Source organism: Rhinolophus hipposideros, assembly GCF_964194185.1.
Source record: "Rhinolophus hipposideros genome assembly, chromosome: 22".
Taxonomy (NCBI): Eukaryota; Metazoa; Chordata; class Mammalia; order Chiroptera; family Rhinolophidae; genus Rhinolophus; species Rhinolophus hipposideros.
The window spans coordinates 22,793,355-22,810,537 of NC_138068.1; the positions used below are offsets into that span (position 1 = coordinate 22,793,355).

The window sequence follows — 17,183 nt, forward strand, 5'->3', positions numbered from 1 at the left end:
TTTATTACTATTAGTATTAGTATTAGTATTATCACCATCATCATCATTATTATTAAAATAGTTTGACTTCATGGACCACCTGAAAGGGGACCTCTGGAGAACTGCTGGGGCAGACTAACAGGTTAACACAGGAATCAGACAGAGAGGTTCATTGATAGAACTCTGGAATCCACTGGGGTCAGACCTAGAATAGCTTCATCTGCATTTTCACAGCGTTCAGCTTCAGAGAACTCAAAATAGCCTTTCTCTTGGCTGGAACCTGGGCTTCACACAGCATGGTTTATTATTTGGGCAGAAAACATAGATCTTTTCCTTCTTGAAGCACCTGTGGCGACATCTGCCATTGAGATTCCAGCATTTTTGGCTGCCGCCTGACACAAAACAGAAAGAGGAATAGAGACAGTGTCAGTCTTAAGAAGAGGTAGGTTCTGGATTTGAAAGGTCTGTAAAAGGATTAAAACAGATGTTATAGAGGGTCCTCAGTTTCCCTTGCTTTCGACCCTGGCCTCCTTTGTCTTTTTCCCCCTCCCTTTTAAAAAATTGTAGTAAAATACAAATAATATAAAATTCACCCGTTTAAGCATTTTTAAAATGTACAATTCAGGGGCATTAAGTACATTCACAATGTCATATAACCATCGCCACCAAACTAGTTCCAGAACTTTAAAAATCGTCCCAAACAGAAACCCTGCACCCATTAGTATTCTCAATTTCCCTCCCCCAGCCCTGGGCAACCACCAGTTTGCCCTCCTCTCTATAGATTTGCTTATTGTAGATACTTTATGTCAATGGAATCACATATTAAAATGTGTTGCCGTCTGTGTCTGGCTTCTTTCACTCAGTGTAATGTTTTTAAGATTCATCTATGTTGTGTTAACTTTTTAAAATTTTGGGTATTTTTTTTTCTCTAACATTCCACCACTGTCTTCCTAATTTTATTTTTATTTTGTTTTGTTTTTACCAAGGACTCTCATCAAGAAGGTGGCTGTACTTAGGTTTTTTTTCTTTTTTTTTTTTGAATTGTGATAAAATACACATAACATAAACTTTACCATCTTAACCATTTTTAAGTGTATAGTTTAGTGATATTAAATATATTCCCATAATTTTGCATCCACCACCATCATCCATCCCCATAACAACTCTTTTCATCTTATAAAACTGAAACTCTCTACCCATTAAACAATAATTTCCCGTTCTCACTTCCCCCTAGCCCCAGGCACAAGCCATCCATGTTATTTTTAATACCTTTCCTGTCCCAGAATCTTGACTAATGGACAAACTACAAGGCTTGCAAATATAACTTTCAAAAGAACTGTTCTGACAGTTTTGAGGGTGGGATTGCACCCATGGATTCAGTCAATAGGTGCAAAAATCTGGAACAGTTCCCAACTATTCCAAACGCAAGTTTTGCAGTTGTTAAAAATGAAACCTGGTGGCCGGATGGAACAATTGGTTAGAGCAAGAGCTCTTAACAACAGGTTTGCCGTTTGGATTCACACATGGGCCAGTGAGCTGCTCCCCCCACAACTAGATTGAAGGACGACTTGACTTTGAGCTGATGCGTCCTGGGAAAAACGCACTGTTACCCAATTAAAAAAAAAGAAAAAAGAAACCTGCTACTTGAGTCAAACAAGGACATATACCCCTGCCTTCTCTTTCTTCTAAAACACCTCTGAGGCTACTCTGACTCGTGGTTTCAGGTGCTCCCTGATGTCCATCAGCTGAATAAAGCCTGTAACCAGGTCTATTTGTGTCAGTTAGATTATTTTCTTTAGACAGTTGGGTGTCATGACTATTCTCTATTTCATTAATTTGTAATTTACTCTGTATTGTTTCCTTCTTTCTGCTGAAGCTTTAGACCAGGTTTATTTTGTGATCGGGAATAAGTTTTCTTTCAGAGTATCTTTTGACTGATATGGGGGAACATTTGTGCTTCAATGGAAAACTATGCATTGTCTGGAGTGGTGCTTCCCAAGGGGGCGATTTGGCCCCCCCCCAGAGCCCGTTTGGCAGTGAAATGTCTGGAGACAGTTTTAGTCGTCACAGCTGGTAGGGGATTCTACTGGCAATTAGTGGGTGGAGGCCAAGGATTCTGCTAAATCTCCTACAATGCACAGGACAGCTACAGCAAGGAATTATCTAGCCCAAAATGTCAATAATTGCCAATAGTGTCAGTAGTCCCTGGTCTAGATAGGTCATAACCTTCAGAGTTACCTGGTTTTGATTCTGTGGAAGTCACTTTATAACTCTATGAGCTGTTGATGAATGATAGTGATGCAAAATCATTATTTTCTATATCTATGCAAACATATTCTGTTCCACAGAGGTTTAATGGACTCCCTCCCTTCCCTGCAGCATGCTTTATCGATTTATAAATTCATTTCAACATTCCTTTACTCCACATATACATTTGTGCTTAGACCCACTTATAAAATCTGCCTTGTTCTCTCATTATGAGTTAAATGAAGTATTCAACACATATTCATTTTCACATAGGTACAAGAGCCTGAAGTTTACTTTTTAAAAGAAAATGATGTTTTATAACTTCTTTGGAACCATGAGCAAACTGCAATCATAAACACTAGATTCTGAAAAAATATATCGAGAGAAATCTGGGTGTTGACTATAATCCGATATATTAGGGAGACACCTGGTGTTTCTGGACTGTCTGAAATGGAGCTTGGTGAAAAATCTGACCCATCACAGCAAAGAAAACTTAAACACTATTCTAAGACGACATTTGTGCAGAATTTTTAATTGAATAGTGAGGATAGCTCTGTTATATGCCCCACCAGCCAGTTTAATAGCCCTGCAGAAACAGTGAAAGTGGAACATGAAAGGGAAGCACCACTTCAGGAACTCTTTATACAACTCCCTAAACCCCAAGGATTTGTATCTGCATTTATAATACTATTGTCTGTCTTTTCTATGAATGACTAGATGCTTTTCCTTGCCAGGAGACAACAGCATTTCCTGTGGCTAAAAACATGATCGAAGTTTGTCTTTCTTAATTCTAGAAAAGGCCAAACTAAAGTGACAGAACATAGATTAGTAGTTACTGGTGGCTGGGAGGCAGGGGAGGTGACTGATTGCAAAGGGGCCTGAGAGATCTTTCAGAGGTAATGGAAATGTATTAAACTATGATGGTTGTGGTGGTTACACGAATGTATACCTTTGTTGAAACTCACAATGTATGCTTAAAATGTGGACATTTTATTTTATGTAAATTGTAACTCAGTAAAACTGATCAAACAAGAAATAAAATTCAATAGCAAGCGACAAATATCAAAGATAGGCAAAGGAGATTCAACATAGAGACAAGATGAGACCTTGAGAAAGAAAGCCAAAGCAAGACATCAGAAAAAAGACGCAAACTATAATTCAAAAAATACTCTTTAAGTGAAAGATAACTTAAAAATGCCAAAGGAATGCACAGTGTATTTGAGAGAGTTGGTGTGGAAGAAGGAGAACACAGAAGTAACTGTAGTCCTCACTTTGAATAGAAAATATCAATTTGAATTCATGATTTATACACATTTAAATGTGTTGATTTTCCCGCGTGGCTCTGTCTACTGAAAAGATAAAGAAAGAAGGATGAATTTAGTAGCACTGAATATCTCTACTACTAGATCATAATTCTGAAATACCATTTTCCTACTAAAATAGACAAAAAAATCAGAACTTCTTGAAGAAATGGCAAATTCCAGATCTGCACAGGAATTGTACAAGATGAGCCTAGAATAGCTTGTCATGGCAGATAACCAGTTGTGAACCACTGAAACTGCTTTTGTTATTTCACAAAAGAACAAAGTGCTGAGAAACCTTGTGTTTTCTCAAATCACTTGTGAGAAACTTTGTATTTGAAATCCTATCGGCAAGTCTGGAATGTTACACTCTTCCCTGAGGAAGGGAGTCTTTCACTGCAGAAAAGCAGGCTTCATTTCAGAGCCAAGGGCAGAGTGTCTGAGAAAGGGTTTGGGGAAACAAAATTCCGTATCTCTCTTAGTTTTGTACTTTCCATGGGAACGGGACCCTGAATCCATCTCTCAGCCTGGGCCTGATGTTAACCTCTTCACACACCGACCTGTAGCCCTCCCTTTCCTTGAAGTCTATCAAACACTGATTCATTTACATTTTCACCTACACTCTGCCCTTTCCCTTAATCTATAGTCACCCTAGAGATGCCCCACAGCTCCTCTGGTGTGCATTTTCCTTTGCGGTAGCACATGACTATAGTATATATAACTGTGTCAGACTGCCGGTGTCATTGCGGTGTTTATAAGATGGACTCTATCACAGGGAAACTATCAAAGACTAGCAGGGACATGTCAAGTAAGGCTCAGGAGCCATATTAAAAAGACTCCTATAAGCCAAGGATGGGACAATGGGAGTCTCGGTGAGTAAACATTGTAGTGAATGAACATTCATCAAATATATTTAAATCTCGGAGCTTATGATGATATTAAAAATGATTTTGTCACATCTGGAGGATGATAGATAGGAAAACAAATCACTATCTTGCAGATTTATACATAAAGAAAAATCACCAAGCATTTATTCTGTCTTTCGTATATAAACTGTACTGCTGAACTACCAAATAGTAGACGATGAGGCATGCCTTTGTTACATTAGTATTCCAGCTAACTAGTGAAAATCACATAATAGACTATCACCATTTTGCAATGCCCAAAGAATTAATGCATCTAGGCATTGAGCATCAATGATTGTCATTGTCACTAAAACAGAGGCAACCAAGATATTACGTGTTTCCTGATGAAAGAACATTATCACCACCAAAAGTTTTGCCAAAATGGGTAGAACTTCAGCCTGATCAAACCTCTGGATCCAGGTACCAATTTGCAGGAAATACAGAGGTCAGTGGAACACGCTGACCTTCACCTTGAGTATGCAATCAGCAAAATCCATTCTGCGAGACTGAACTGTTCCCTCTAAGTTTGTCTCATGTCCTGAGTGGCAATAAAATAACTTGGTGATCAATCAAGTCACAAAGGAAATGATGGAAAAGGAGGAACCCAAGAAGAAATCCTGTATGGCTTTTCAAGAAGTCAGCCCTTACCAACAAAAAGGTTACTAAGCAGATAAGAGATTAGCTATACTTGCTGTCACAAAAAAATTTGAATTCGGAAGTTTAGTGAAAACTTGGTCATTCACTCTGAATATGGGTAAGTTCAGACCATGGTTGAATTTGAGAGGCATCTGAAGCCATGCCAAAATATGACCTCTTGATTTCTATTTTTAGATATGGTAACTAACCCTCTTCCCTCACCCCTCACAGACTCCTCCTCAGACAGCACCCTCCCTCACCCCCACCCATTCTTGAGGTGAGACTTCTTATTAGCACATAGTATTATGATGCACACAGGCGAGATTAATTTGTAATCTCTCATTCATTTATTTGCTCAACTATGTTATGGTTCAATCTCCATCTGTAAATTGGGGGATCATAATGGTACTTACCTCATAGAACTGTTTGCAAATTAATAAAATAATTCATGTAAGGAAAAAATAATACGTACTGTGGGAAACTACAGGTCAAATGATCTAACAGATAAATTATAAAGATAAGAAAGGGGTAAAGATGTAACCAGTAAATGAAAAAACAAAAGGATACCTAATGACATCAGATTTTAAAAGTGGGCATGCCAAAAACTGGGTCTGCAGGGATATGTCCTTAGCAATGTCCTTAGAAAGGCAAATGACTCATTGCTGTAAATGTCAGGATAGTGCTGAATGTGAGGGAGGGAGACAGCTGTGATGGAGGGTTGGTGAAGGGGTTTTTGGGGTGACTGTCAATATTCTCTTTATTGACCTGGATGGTGGTGACAAGGGTGTGTACTTTCTTACAATTCATTAGGGTGCACATTTGTCTAATGTGGTTTGCAGAATCTGTAAGTCTGTGTTTTAAGAAAAGATAAGGAAAATGTCATTTACCAGTAAAATCTCAACTTTTTAATTTTTTTATTCCTGAATCTCTCCTGTGGCAAAAATCTCTATTAATTAAAGAGTGTCAAGATGAACTGTTGGTGAGAATGAGAGAAAAGATGGCCTCATACACTTTGTTTTGGCCTTGTGGAGGCTATTTAGCAATAACTCATACGTTTTAAAATTGGGCAGTCTTTACCTAGCAATTTCCTTTCTAGATGTCTATCCTGGGGAAATACACGTATAGGCCGAGAAGCCTATGCATTCGAGGTACAACTATAAACAAGTTAGAGATAGCCACCTGCCCTCAGAGAACTTCCAGTCTAGTAAGAGGAGAAATAGCTGTTAAAGAAATAGCTACCCAGATATTTGATTGACTAGAGTTGTAATAAAAGCTATAAAGGAAGAACTCGGGGCACTATGAGGGAGTATAATGGAAAAGTAGGTGACATGTCCCACTAAACCTAATATCTGCTGGGAGTTCTTGGGCTTTATATAGGTATATGTTCCGAATTTCTACAATTAAACTAATTTTAATTTTTTGAAAATATTAAAGCAATAGATACTCCATTCTTCTTTAATCATGAGATCCTTTGGTTGCCAAAAAAGCAGAATTGGGAAGTTTCTGGGTTTTAGGGGGAACGGCAAACAACAGAATGACAAAGTCATTGCTCAGCTTATATAGATGAACAGTTTGGTTCATAGCAAGACAATGATTTGAAGAGCCAAAATTTATCAAAAACAGTCAGGACTTCCACTTTCAAAGAGCTCCTTTATATTTTATTAGGCAAGTTTGGTGGATCCAGATAATACCACCTCACCATAAGCCATAGGAGATAAAGGCTGAGGGTCTGGCTAAAGAAACTTCCATTCAGTGTCTGATGGTTACTACCATCACACCCAACAGAAAGTACATAGCAGGGAAATGTTCTCCCTAGGGGAAAATGGATGCTTAAATCCACTTCTTGCTGCAGCAGCAACAGCAGCAGGCCTGAGCGTTCCCCTGGAACCCATCCCTCACCTCTGCCAGCCAGATTGATGGTAGACCAACCAGCAAACTAGGGACCAAGGCCTTCCACTCCTTCCCCACTAGTGGCCTGCTCGTCAACCTGAACACCTAGGACGTAGAGATAACTAATGTGAGAAAAGCAGGGACTAGAGAGTCTCTTGCTACAAACACCCATATTGGTCTGGACAAACTGCCAGAGCAAGGGGCATCAACCCCTTGCCTCTTAGAGCATAGCCCAGGAAAATTGCTAACTGACTGGACACAGCACATCATGGTGCCACCTGGAGGGGGATTAGAAATGGCTGTGGTTGAACATCCTTCTCTGCTCTTGTGTGTTTCTGGTGGAGGTAGGAAAACCAGTGAGGGGCTGAGAGCCTGAGGGACCTGCCAAGAGTAGACCCCCATGCAGAAGGCAGTTGGAGGGTGCGTGAGTAGCTGAAACCCAGCGACTAGATGGAAGATTTGGCTGAGATGAAGGGCTGAGTCAGTGGGGCTCTTGACAGGACCAAGATTTATCAGTCATGGGATCCAGTAGCAACTGCCTGCAGGATACTCATTGACTGCACACAATGAGGGACATTTGTCATGCGGGGTGGCCTGCCGGGTCTCTGCTCCCGCTCCCCACATAAGAACGCAGGATGTGGCTAGGCCAAAAAGGAACACCCACGGAGCCATAAGTTGGGGAGTCATACCACTATAGTCTCACTGGAGGCTGGATTCACACGACGTGAGACCTGCTGTCTGCTTTTCTGCCAACCGACCGACGACTCTCCTTGACTCCACTCCCAAGCGCAGCCGCGGCAGTTATATTAGTGGCCAACGGCTCAATGGCCACAGCTGACAGCCAACTAGCCACAGCTGACAGCCAACTAGCCACAGCTGACGGCCATCTACTACTGGAGCCAGCACCCTTCCACGTGAGGCCGAGAGCCTGGAAACTGCTCTCTGGGGCTCTGTCCCCACAACATTGTTCCAGAAATCAATGAAAGTCCAGCACAGGGCCTGTACCCCAATTCCTTATGCTCCTGCCCCAGGGCCTTTGCACTTGATGTTTTCTCCAGCTTAAATGTTCCACCCTATACATCCACATGGCTCACCCTTATCCTCCCTCAGGTCGCTGTGAGCCATTCCATGAGCACAGCTTTCAAGTGGCAACCCCCACCCCACCTCTGGTAGTTGCTATTTCCCTTTCCTGCCTATTCTGCTGATTATACTCATCATATGACATTCCATATGTTTCACTTATTTAAAAATTTTTTTTTCTGCCTGCCTCAATAGAATGCAAGCTCCAAAAGGACAGAGATTTTGCTTATCTTGTTTTGTTCTGATTTGCTTGCGGCGCTACCTCCCGCATCTATCACAGCGCCTGGAATACCAAATCCATTCAACCAGGTTTACTGAATGAACCGAGTAAGGAAATCAGAACATATCAAGTTACTTTCTCCTAAACCCAGATGCTGTCCTGGGAAGAACAAGGGGAGCAGAAGAAAGGAGAAATGCTGAAAAACTGAACATTTATTCAAAAGAGACTGACTTAGCTTGGAAACCATTTTAAAGCAGAAAAGAGGAGTATGTGACTGCTGAGTTTAGGCACAGCCCGTATGGCACTCTCCCGCCCCTCCCCCAACTGTCCCAGCAGCAGGACGGAAGTTCAGATGAGTTATAGAAGATAAAGGAGCTACATTTTTTTTTTGCACACCAAAATGTCAGTGTGTTCAATGTTATTCCCTCAACCCAATACTACTATACACACACTATTGTAACACTTTGAGAAATGAGGACACTGAAACTCTGAGCAGCTGAGCTGCTTTGCTGGAGGTCACAGAGTTAGAAAACAGTGGGGGCAGTTTTGAACCCAGGCTCTTGGGCTTTCTTCTCTACCCCAGGTGGATGTGTTTCAGGCATTTGCCACAGGCAGACACAAGGGCTGAGGTTAGCTTGTTTGAGGAAATTCACACATTCCGACCCTGTGGAAAGGTTAGACGAAAACCTTGGGGTGGACAGAAGCTTCTAGCAGTTGAGCAGGAGGGGTCAGGTAGCTCATGCTAGAGTTGGCAGAAAGGGCAAATCTGACCATAGTGCCTCTCTAAGCCTTCCCATGGCTACCTCACCTGGCACTCAAGGCCCATCAAGACCTGGACCTTGAATGTTTCCTCAGCTTTACCCCTTGCCATGCCCTAACCCACTCATCCGTTTTGTGCCCGTATCCCAAAGGCACCATGCTCTCTCCCACATCTGGACCTTTGCACAAGCTGATTTCTGCCTGGGACACCCTTCCTACCTTCACCTCTTTTCCTTCCCCTTTTAATTTCTCCACACATTTTGGGACTCGGGGTATCCCAGTAGGAGGACTCTCCTGGCCATGCAAATGTCCTGGCTCCCTTCTATCATAGCTCGTGTCACTCTGGGTTGTAAATGCTATTTACTGTGTCACCCAGGACCATGTAATTTATCTCTGTGGTCCTGGCTTCAAATGCAGAGTCTGGCACAGGGACCTCAGCAGTAAATTTAAGCTTTTCTCTCCTGTTCAGATGGTTGTGATCTTTACACAGCCTAGATCATGCTAGGGACTATTTTGCGAAATGGCCACTATTCTCCTCTTCCTCCTTCTCCTTCCGAACCCTTCCATTCTTTCTCACATGCTAGGCCAGTTGCACATGCTTCCTGGGAGAGCAGGGATGGGGTGACCAGCCGGAAGCTCTGGATGTGTAGTTGGTACCTGAGATCTGAGGCTGCCAGTGAGGGAGCCTCCTCTACGAGGCGCCGAAAGGTGACTTGAGCCCTGGCAGTCCCTCCTCCCTGCCCCTGCGATTCCCTGATCAGGCCTCAGCCCCCACACCCTGGCCACCCCCTGAAGAGGTCCAGGTTACCTGGAGTGAGCTGGGACAAGAGCAGCAGTGCAGCCAAAGTCAGTACAAGGAGCTTCATGGCTGGAAGCGGCCCAAGGTGAAGAAGCTGTGATGGCAAAGCTAATCGTGGAGAGCTCTGGCCTCTCTGGCTGGCGCTCCTTTTGACCAACTGGAACAGATGTCATCCACACGTGACCGCAGCTACCTGCGGGTACCTCCCCCGCCCTCCCCTCCCCGCCCGCCAACCCATAGTGTGCAGCCACACACCCTCAGCTGGCACGCCTCCTGTCGTTGTTTAGGTCAGCAGCGAGAGGGACGTTAGGCAACAAAGTCCGACATCCAAGACTTGTACACGGTCTTCCCCTCAGCTCTAAATGGCCTGAACCAAGGGACCACAAGGGGGCGCCACGCACACGGAATCCAGAAGTTGGGGAAGACTTCAAAGCGGTGACAGCAGTGTTTTTAAGAATAAATACCACACCACCAGGCAAATGTACCAAACTGGTATTCCAGGCCGAGGAAAGTCTGCACAAAGGCTTATGCTGGTGTTGAAAATAAGACGTAACGAGCGAAAACTGGGAGGAAAATGGTAGTAACAGATGAAGCTCCCTGCACCAGCCTGGTTGTGGCCTCTTAGAGGTACCCTGATTTGATTCCATATGGGGAAGGGAATTGTCAAGTGTAATTTTATCCTAGCTAGGGCTGTCTGAGTACCCATCAGACTGTGCTACAAAAACATCACAAAATGCACATATCCCAACTCATTGAATTGAGAATGATGAGCCATGTCCCTAGCACTGGACCACTTACCTCTCTGACTGTCACGTGAGAGGAAATATATTTTCCTCTTATCCAAGACATTGTGTTTTGATGTTTCATCAGCAGTTCACACAGAAACTTAAACCTTTACACTCATCCCTGTCACACACACACACACACACACACACACACACACACACACACACTATCTTAAAAGCAGCCAGAGGGAAAAGACAGATAACCCTCAGGAAACAACAGTTGTGTTGATAGTTGACTTTTTAAACAATAACAATGGAACACGGAAGGGAGTAGATTGATATTTTCAGTGTGCTAAGAAAAAATACCTGTCCATCTAAAGTTATGTAAGCAGAAAAACTATAAGAATCGGAGTGAAATAAAGACATTTCTCAGCAAACAAGAGTTGATCAAGACCAATATCAACATATCTTTACTAAAAGAAACATTAAAGGATGTACTTTAGGCAGAACGAAAAATAAACCCACATGAAAGGTCTTAGGCACAAGAAGAAATGGTTAGCAAATAAAGTAATATATATGTAAGAATAAACCTAAAGAATATGGAAGCAATCTATGTGTCCATCAATAAACGAACAGATAAAGAAGAAATGGTATATATATATACGATCTAGTATTACTCAGTCATAAAAAAGAATGAAACCTTGCCATTTGTAACAACATGGATGGACCTAAAGTATTATGGAAAGTAAATAAGTCAGACAGGGAAGGACAAATACTGTATGATTTCACTTATATGTAGAATCTGAAAACATAACAAACAAAACAAAACTGAAACAGACTCACAGGGAACAAACTGATAGCTGCCAGAAGAGAAGGGGGTGGGAGGAAAGATAAAAAAGGTGCAATCTTAGACACAATGTTGGCAAAGAAAATATAGAAATATGTAAAAATGTTAACTTTGTGACTAAACTGAGTTTAATTCAGGAATACAGTTTTGATTTAAAATTAGAAAATCAGTTAATATAATTTGCCATGTTAATAGTTTCTGGTTAAAAAATCAAAAACAAAAATTAATAGCATTTTTAAGCATCAGAAGTAGAAATCAAATATAAATTTTAAAAACACACTATTGAGCTTTTGGGTAAAACTGGTGGGTTAAATACACATATCTTTAGTCATTCACATCTCAAATCCCACTTAAACTACAGCAACTACAGATATATGTATATATATTTTTAAATTCATAAACGAATAAATAAGAGAAGAATGAGATGGAGAAAACAATAACAATTTGGAAACTAGAAAGCAGATAAATGGGTTGGAAATACATTAGCAGACTAAAGAAAACTGAATTAAAGCTGGCAGTGGGGAAAACCAAGAACCAACCCAATTTGAATAACAGAATAAATAAGTGCTCAGAATCTGGTGGCACCATGTACATCTAGAAATAAGGATAAATATGGAAGAGTTAAAATAAGAAGGTTTTGATTGAAAAGATGTTTAAGAACCAAATCCTTAGATACTCTATCTCTTCTCCCTTTTAGTCAGATAGCCGTCAACTTATACAATACTGCAAAGCCCCAATCATGACAAAAAACATAAAGACTTTCTCTAGCAAGGGTGAAACTGGTCTCTGAACTGGGGGATGCCAAGCATCATTGAAAGTAAGTTTAATGAACAGAAAATATGAGGATTAACTGAAGCATGCATACTGCTCGCTGGGAAACCTGTAGCCCTCAGCCTTCATTCCCCCACTTAACCCCCCAAATTCCTAGCAGCGAAGTAGAAAATCCCTAAAGATGGACACGTGCATTTCTCACAAAATGTCACAGTCAAGTCACCTTACTGTCAATGTCATAAGTGGCAAGCCCCATCCATATGCTTAGAGCTTCAATCAGCATTTCAGCCCCTCACTTATAAATATTAACAAATAAATATTATTCTCAAAGTCTCTCTTATGAAAAAATAGAGACCAAAACTAAATGGAACAAAGCACTGATGGCGTTTTTAATAAGCTTTGCAGTGGCATGCTCTTAAATATGAGTACATAATTGAGATCATTAGTAATATGATACTTGGTTAGAGAAAAATATCTCATTTAAAATAGACCAACCAACCAACCAACCAACCAGCCAACCAACCAACCAACCAACCAACAACTTACAGTAAATAGATTATGCAGAAAGGAAAACATTAAAATCCTCAGAGAAATGAGAGAAGCTACTAAAATTATGAAACAAGAATAGAATGCTATAAAAAAGAAAAGGAAAAGAAAAACTTTTAGAAATTAAAATATAATAGCATAAAATAGAAAAGAACGATTAATAGAAATGTTGGAAGATAGATTTGTTAAAAATTTCTCAGAAACTAGAGGAAAAAAATCCAAAGGAATGGAAAGCAGGAAAGAAAGTATGAAAAGTTAGAGAATCAGTTCAGGGAGCCCACCATCTGAAAAACAAGAATTCCAGAAATAGAGAATAGAAAAATAAAACAAAGGAGAAGAAATTACCAAAGAAATCCTATACAACAGGGCACAAAAATATACACAGACAATTCATAAAAAGATAAACAAAGGCTCTTAAACATATGAAAAGATATTCAATTTTACTCATAATATGAATTTAAAAAGACCATCTGTTGTGGGTTGAATTGTGTCTGCCCCCACAAGATATGTTCAAATCCTAACCCCAAGTACCTGTGAATCTGACTTATCTGGAAATGAAGTCTTACCATGTAAGAACAGGGGCTTCCTATGATTCCTCATTAGTGTCCTATAAATCCCATTCCTGATGCAACCTGGTATGGTGAGACTATTCAGGGATCCTGGGGAGAATACTAAGGCTTTATAATAATCAGACAAATCTTTGTGCACTGATTACACAAGTAGCAGGCCCAAAGGGGACTGTGGTTTGCAAGTGCCATATAGCACGTTGGATGTAGGTAACAAGGGAAGAGGCAAAGAGTTGGAGTCTGAGGAGGGCGGCCTTGAGAATCTTTTGGTATAAACTCAATGAGCCTGGCCTGTGTTGTTGGCGAAAACATGGAGTTCTGCTGCATTCCATGTTCTGTACCTTTTCAGCATCCAGAGAACCATAGTATATACTACATACAGCCCATCTGTTCCAAGCTGCCCATTGGTGACGTTGAAGCCCAGAGAGGGAAAGTGACTCTCCTAAAGTCACACGGTGTGTGGCACAACCAGCACAAGGAACTATTTTTCAACTCTTCCCTCTCTCACTCTCAAATGACAAAATCATTCCCAAAATGGAACATTTTAGGCAGTGAGAATTCTTAGAAAGAAAATAATCAGATAGACACAATCTCTTCTCAAGGTCTGAATGAGTGTCTTCTTTTCTCTATTGCTCTGCTCCCAAAATGGAAAATTACATTCAGAAAAGGAGTTTACCTAACTCACATTAAAACCACAATGATGGTGGATTTCTAGACCAGAGAATGTAGGGCTTTGTAGGGCATAGAAAGACCATGTATTTTTTTTTCAATGTATGCTGTAGAGTCTTGGAGGATCTTAAGTTGACTTATAACAAGGGCTGACATCTATTTAAAAAAAAAAATCCCTTGGGCTGTTGTATGATGTTTTCCTTCTGGTCCCTAAAAAGTAAAGATGGATAAAGGGAGGTGGATTAGCCCAGGGGTGTGTGGTCCATCGGTGGGTGCAGGGGAATTGGGATAAAGATTGAGATGTGTGAAGGAGGCAGGCTATTTCAGGGCAGACTGCAGCTGTGGGCAGCCAAGGGCATGTGTAAGTGAGCCAGTTGATTGTGTGCCAGTTGATTAGAGTGAGCAGAGAGTCGAGAGCTCTCATCCACTTGCTTGTCACCTCCCCAGACCTGAGCGATACTCCTTGGGCTACCCGACGTCATGAAGCCTTTTTTGCTAACTTTGGCTGTGCTGGTGCTCTTGTCCCACGTCATTCCAGGTAACCTAGAGCTCTTCAGGGGAGGAATAGGGGGTGGAGAGTAAGTTTTGGTCAGGGCACTTCCAGGCCTGGGGGAATGGGCTGGCAGGTGGTAATGTGCAACACCAGTCATCTGGGGAAGAAGAAAGAACCCCTAAATTCTGGGTTAGACCATGGCCCATCCTTTCTTAGCTCTGTGATGTCCCCAGCAAACTACGTGTCTCCTTTGGGTTTCAGTTTACCCATTTACCAACTTAAAATAATAAATCAAGTTAAGGGATGAACATGGAACACACTGGAATTTGGGTGTGCAACAAATATAGCTTCTTTATTTTCTAAGTGCTGGCACCCAGACAGCCATCTTAACCAGGAACAGATGCTCGATTTTAAGAATCAACACTAACCCCCAGACTTTTCCCTCAGCTGCCCCAGACCCCCTTTTTTTAGTCAGCTCCGGGGGGTGGGGTCAGGGAGAGGAGGTCTGGGGTGTGAGGAGGAGGAGGGGCAGACAGGGTGAACAGAAAAGATGGGAGACAATAGCGACCCTTTCTCACAATAGTCCCTTGAATCACTTGGAGTTTGTACTATTCACAGCTACCTGAAGGAGACAGACTCCATAATTACGGTTGCCTCTCTGTACCATCCCCTGTACTAAAGCCACGGAATAGTTTTAAGCAGAGAAACCACCCCCCTCCAACTTGCCCAGGCCAAGGTGCTAGTACCACCCCCCTCGTTTAACAGGAGCTTCTACCCTACGACCCTCCAGGCATCTCTCTATCCTTTCCACAGGTCAGGATATGAGTGGATTGCTTCAGAACACTCTGGACTTATACCTTGTGCCTGCTCATCATGGTAGACATATGCATGAAACATCATCCACCTGGGGAGGAGAGAAGAACCTCCAAATCCTGGGTTAGAACCCGCTCCATCTTTTTTTTTTTTTTTTAAGCTCTGTGACACCCAACAAACCATTTGATTGCTCTGAGTTCCAATTTACTAATTTCTCAATTTGCAACAATATATTAGGTTGAGGAGTCAACATTGAATATGCTGAAAGTTTGGATAGGCAACAAATGTAGCTTCTCTGTTTTTTATAACTCATCTGAACTTTCTCAGGAACTTCCAGCCTGCTGGTGGGAAAGTTGGAGGTTGGAAGGGGCACAGGGGCTGTACATAAACTCAGCAGATAATTGTATTCATCTTTTGTGGTTTAAAACAGTACCTTAGATTATTTCATTCTGCTTTGCGTTAATGTTTATTCTTTCAGTGTTTCTCCTTTCCCCCCCTCCCCTTCTCCTTCCCATGACAGTAGCTGGCTCTAGGGGACAGTGGATGTCATTGTTTAGTCAAATAGTTAATTTATTCAATAAATATTATTGAGTGTATTACATGTGCCAGGCACTGTGACAATCACCCACGCACCCAGGCACCCAGCCACCCAGCCACCAACTTACCTAACAAACAAAACCTTGTACTCTTGAAGCTTACATCTATGGGAGGAGGCAGTGAGCAGAGTAAGTAGGAAATGGGGGAGCAAGTATCAGGGGAGATGCGTGTGCAATTTACAAAGGGAATGCCTTACTGAAAAGCTGACATTTGAACAAAGATTTGAAGAAAGTGAGGGGGTGAGCCATGAAGACATCTTGGGAAGAGCATTCATCTATCAGCTACTTATAGAACTACTTATAAAAGAGATGCTTCCCTTCATCTTCCATCTGGTTATCTTGGGGTTTAGAGAGTTTAGAGAGGGAAAGCAGGAAAAACATTTGACTCTATCTTTGCTTGTCAGTTTGCAAAATAATGAATTGGTTTTCTGTCAACCTCTGAGGTTGAGCAATTAGTTTTCCAAAATATTACTTTGAGCTCCTGGTTCTAAGCCATGAGCCCAATCTATTGCAATTATCCTTATTGAAGTACACTTTTTCCTATATTGACCAGGGGGAACATCTTCATTTAGGCTCTTGGTGTGACATAATGCTTTTAGGCTCATTTTACAATTTCCTGCCCAAGAACCAGAATAAGCCATATCTCCAAGAGGCCCTGTTTTCTTTTATTTTAGTGGGAAATGGTATTTTAAGACTATAATGTGGGTGCTAGGGATCCTAATTTCTATTGGTTGGTCAATATTTCTGGGGTTTTCCAGTGACCAGAATTGGAAAAAATTATCTATCTATCTATCTATCTATCTATCTATCTATCTATCTATCTATCTATCTATCATCTATCTATCTATCATCTATCCATCCATCCATCTACCTATCTATCTATCATCTATCTATTATCATCTATCTACACATTTAAAAATAAAATACCTGTGATTTTTTAAATGGTACTTCCAATTCAAATTAAGAATGAACTTTTTCTATATCATCACATCAGTATTTTTTTTTCTTGTACTGAGATTTCTGGTTCTCAAGGTCAGAAGATGATAGAATACCTGATAATCACTCGTTTAATTTAACCCTTATCATATATACAATAGTTTCAGTATAATAATATGAATACTATCCCAATAGCATGATTACTCAAATTAGTTGAAATTTCTGCATATGCTTTCACTATCATTCTCCTATTTTTGTATTGTATTGTATCTATATTGTCAGAACCTTCTTGTACAGCCATTACACACTCTGCTCCTTTTTAACCCTTATTTAATTCTAGTTCTACAAGAATTTTATATTTAACATTCATTACTAGTCTTGGGTCAATGATCCTCTCATTTGGTT

General features: G+C 41.1%; 1 protein-coding gene across 1 annotated transcript; it reads right to left on the bottom strand.

The window, feature by feature from the left end:
* Positions 1-231: 231 nt before the first annotated feature.
* On the bottom strand, positions 232-9,883 carry DEFB123 (defensin beta 123; the record flags this gene model as incomplete). The annotated part of the gene is made up of 2 exons (XM_081033766.1): positions 232-371; positions 9,826-9,883. The coding sequence occupies 2 exons, from the start codon at positions 9,881-9,883 to the stop codon at positions 232-234; spliced, it is 198 nt and encodes a 65-aa protein (XP_080889892.1).
* Positions 9,884-17,183: the final 7,300 nt, after the last annotated feature.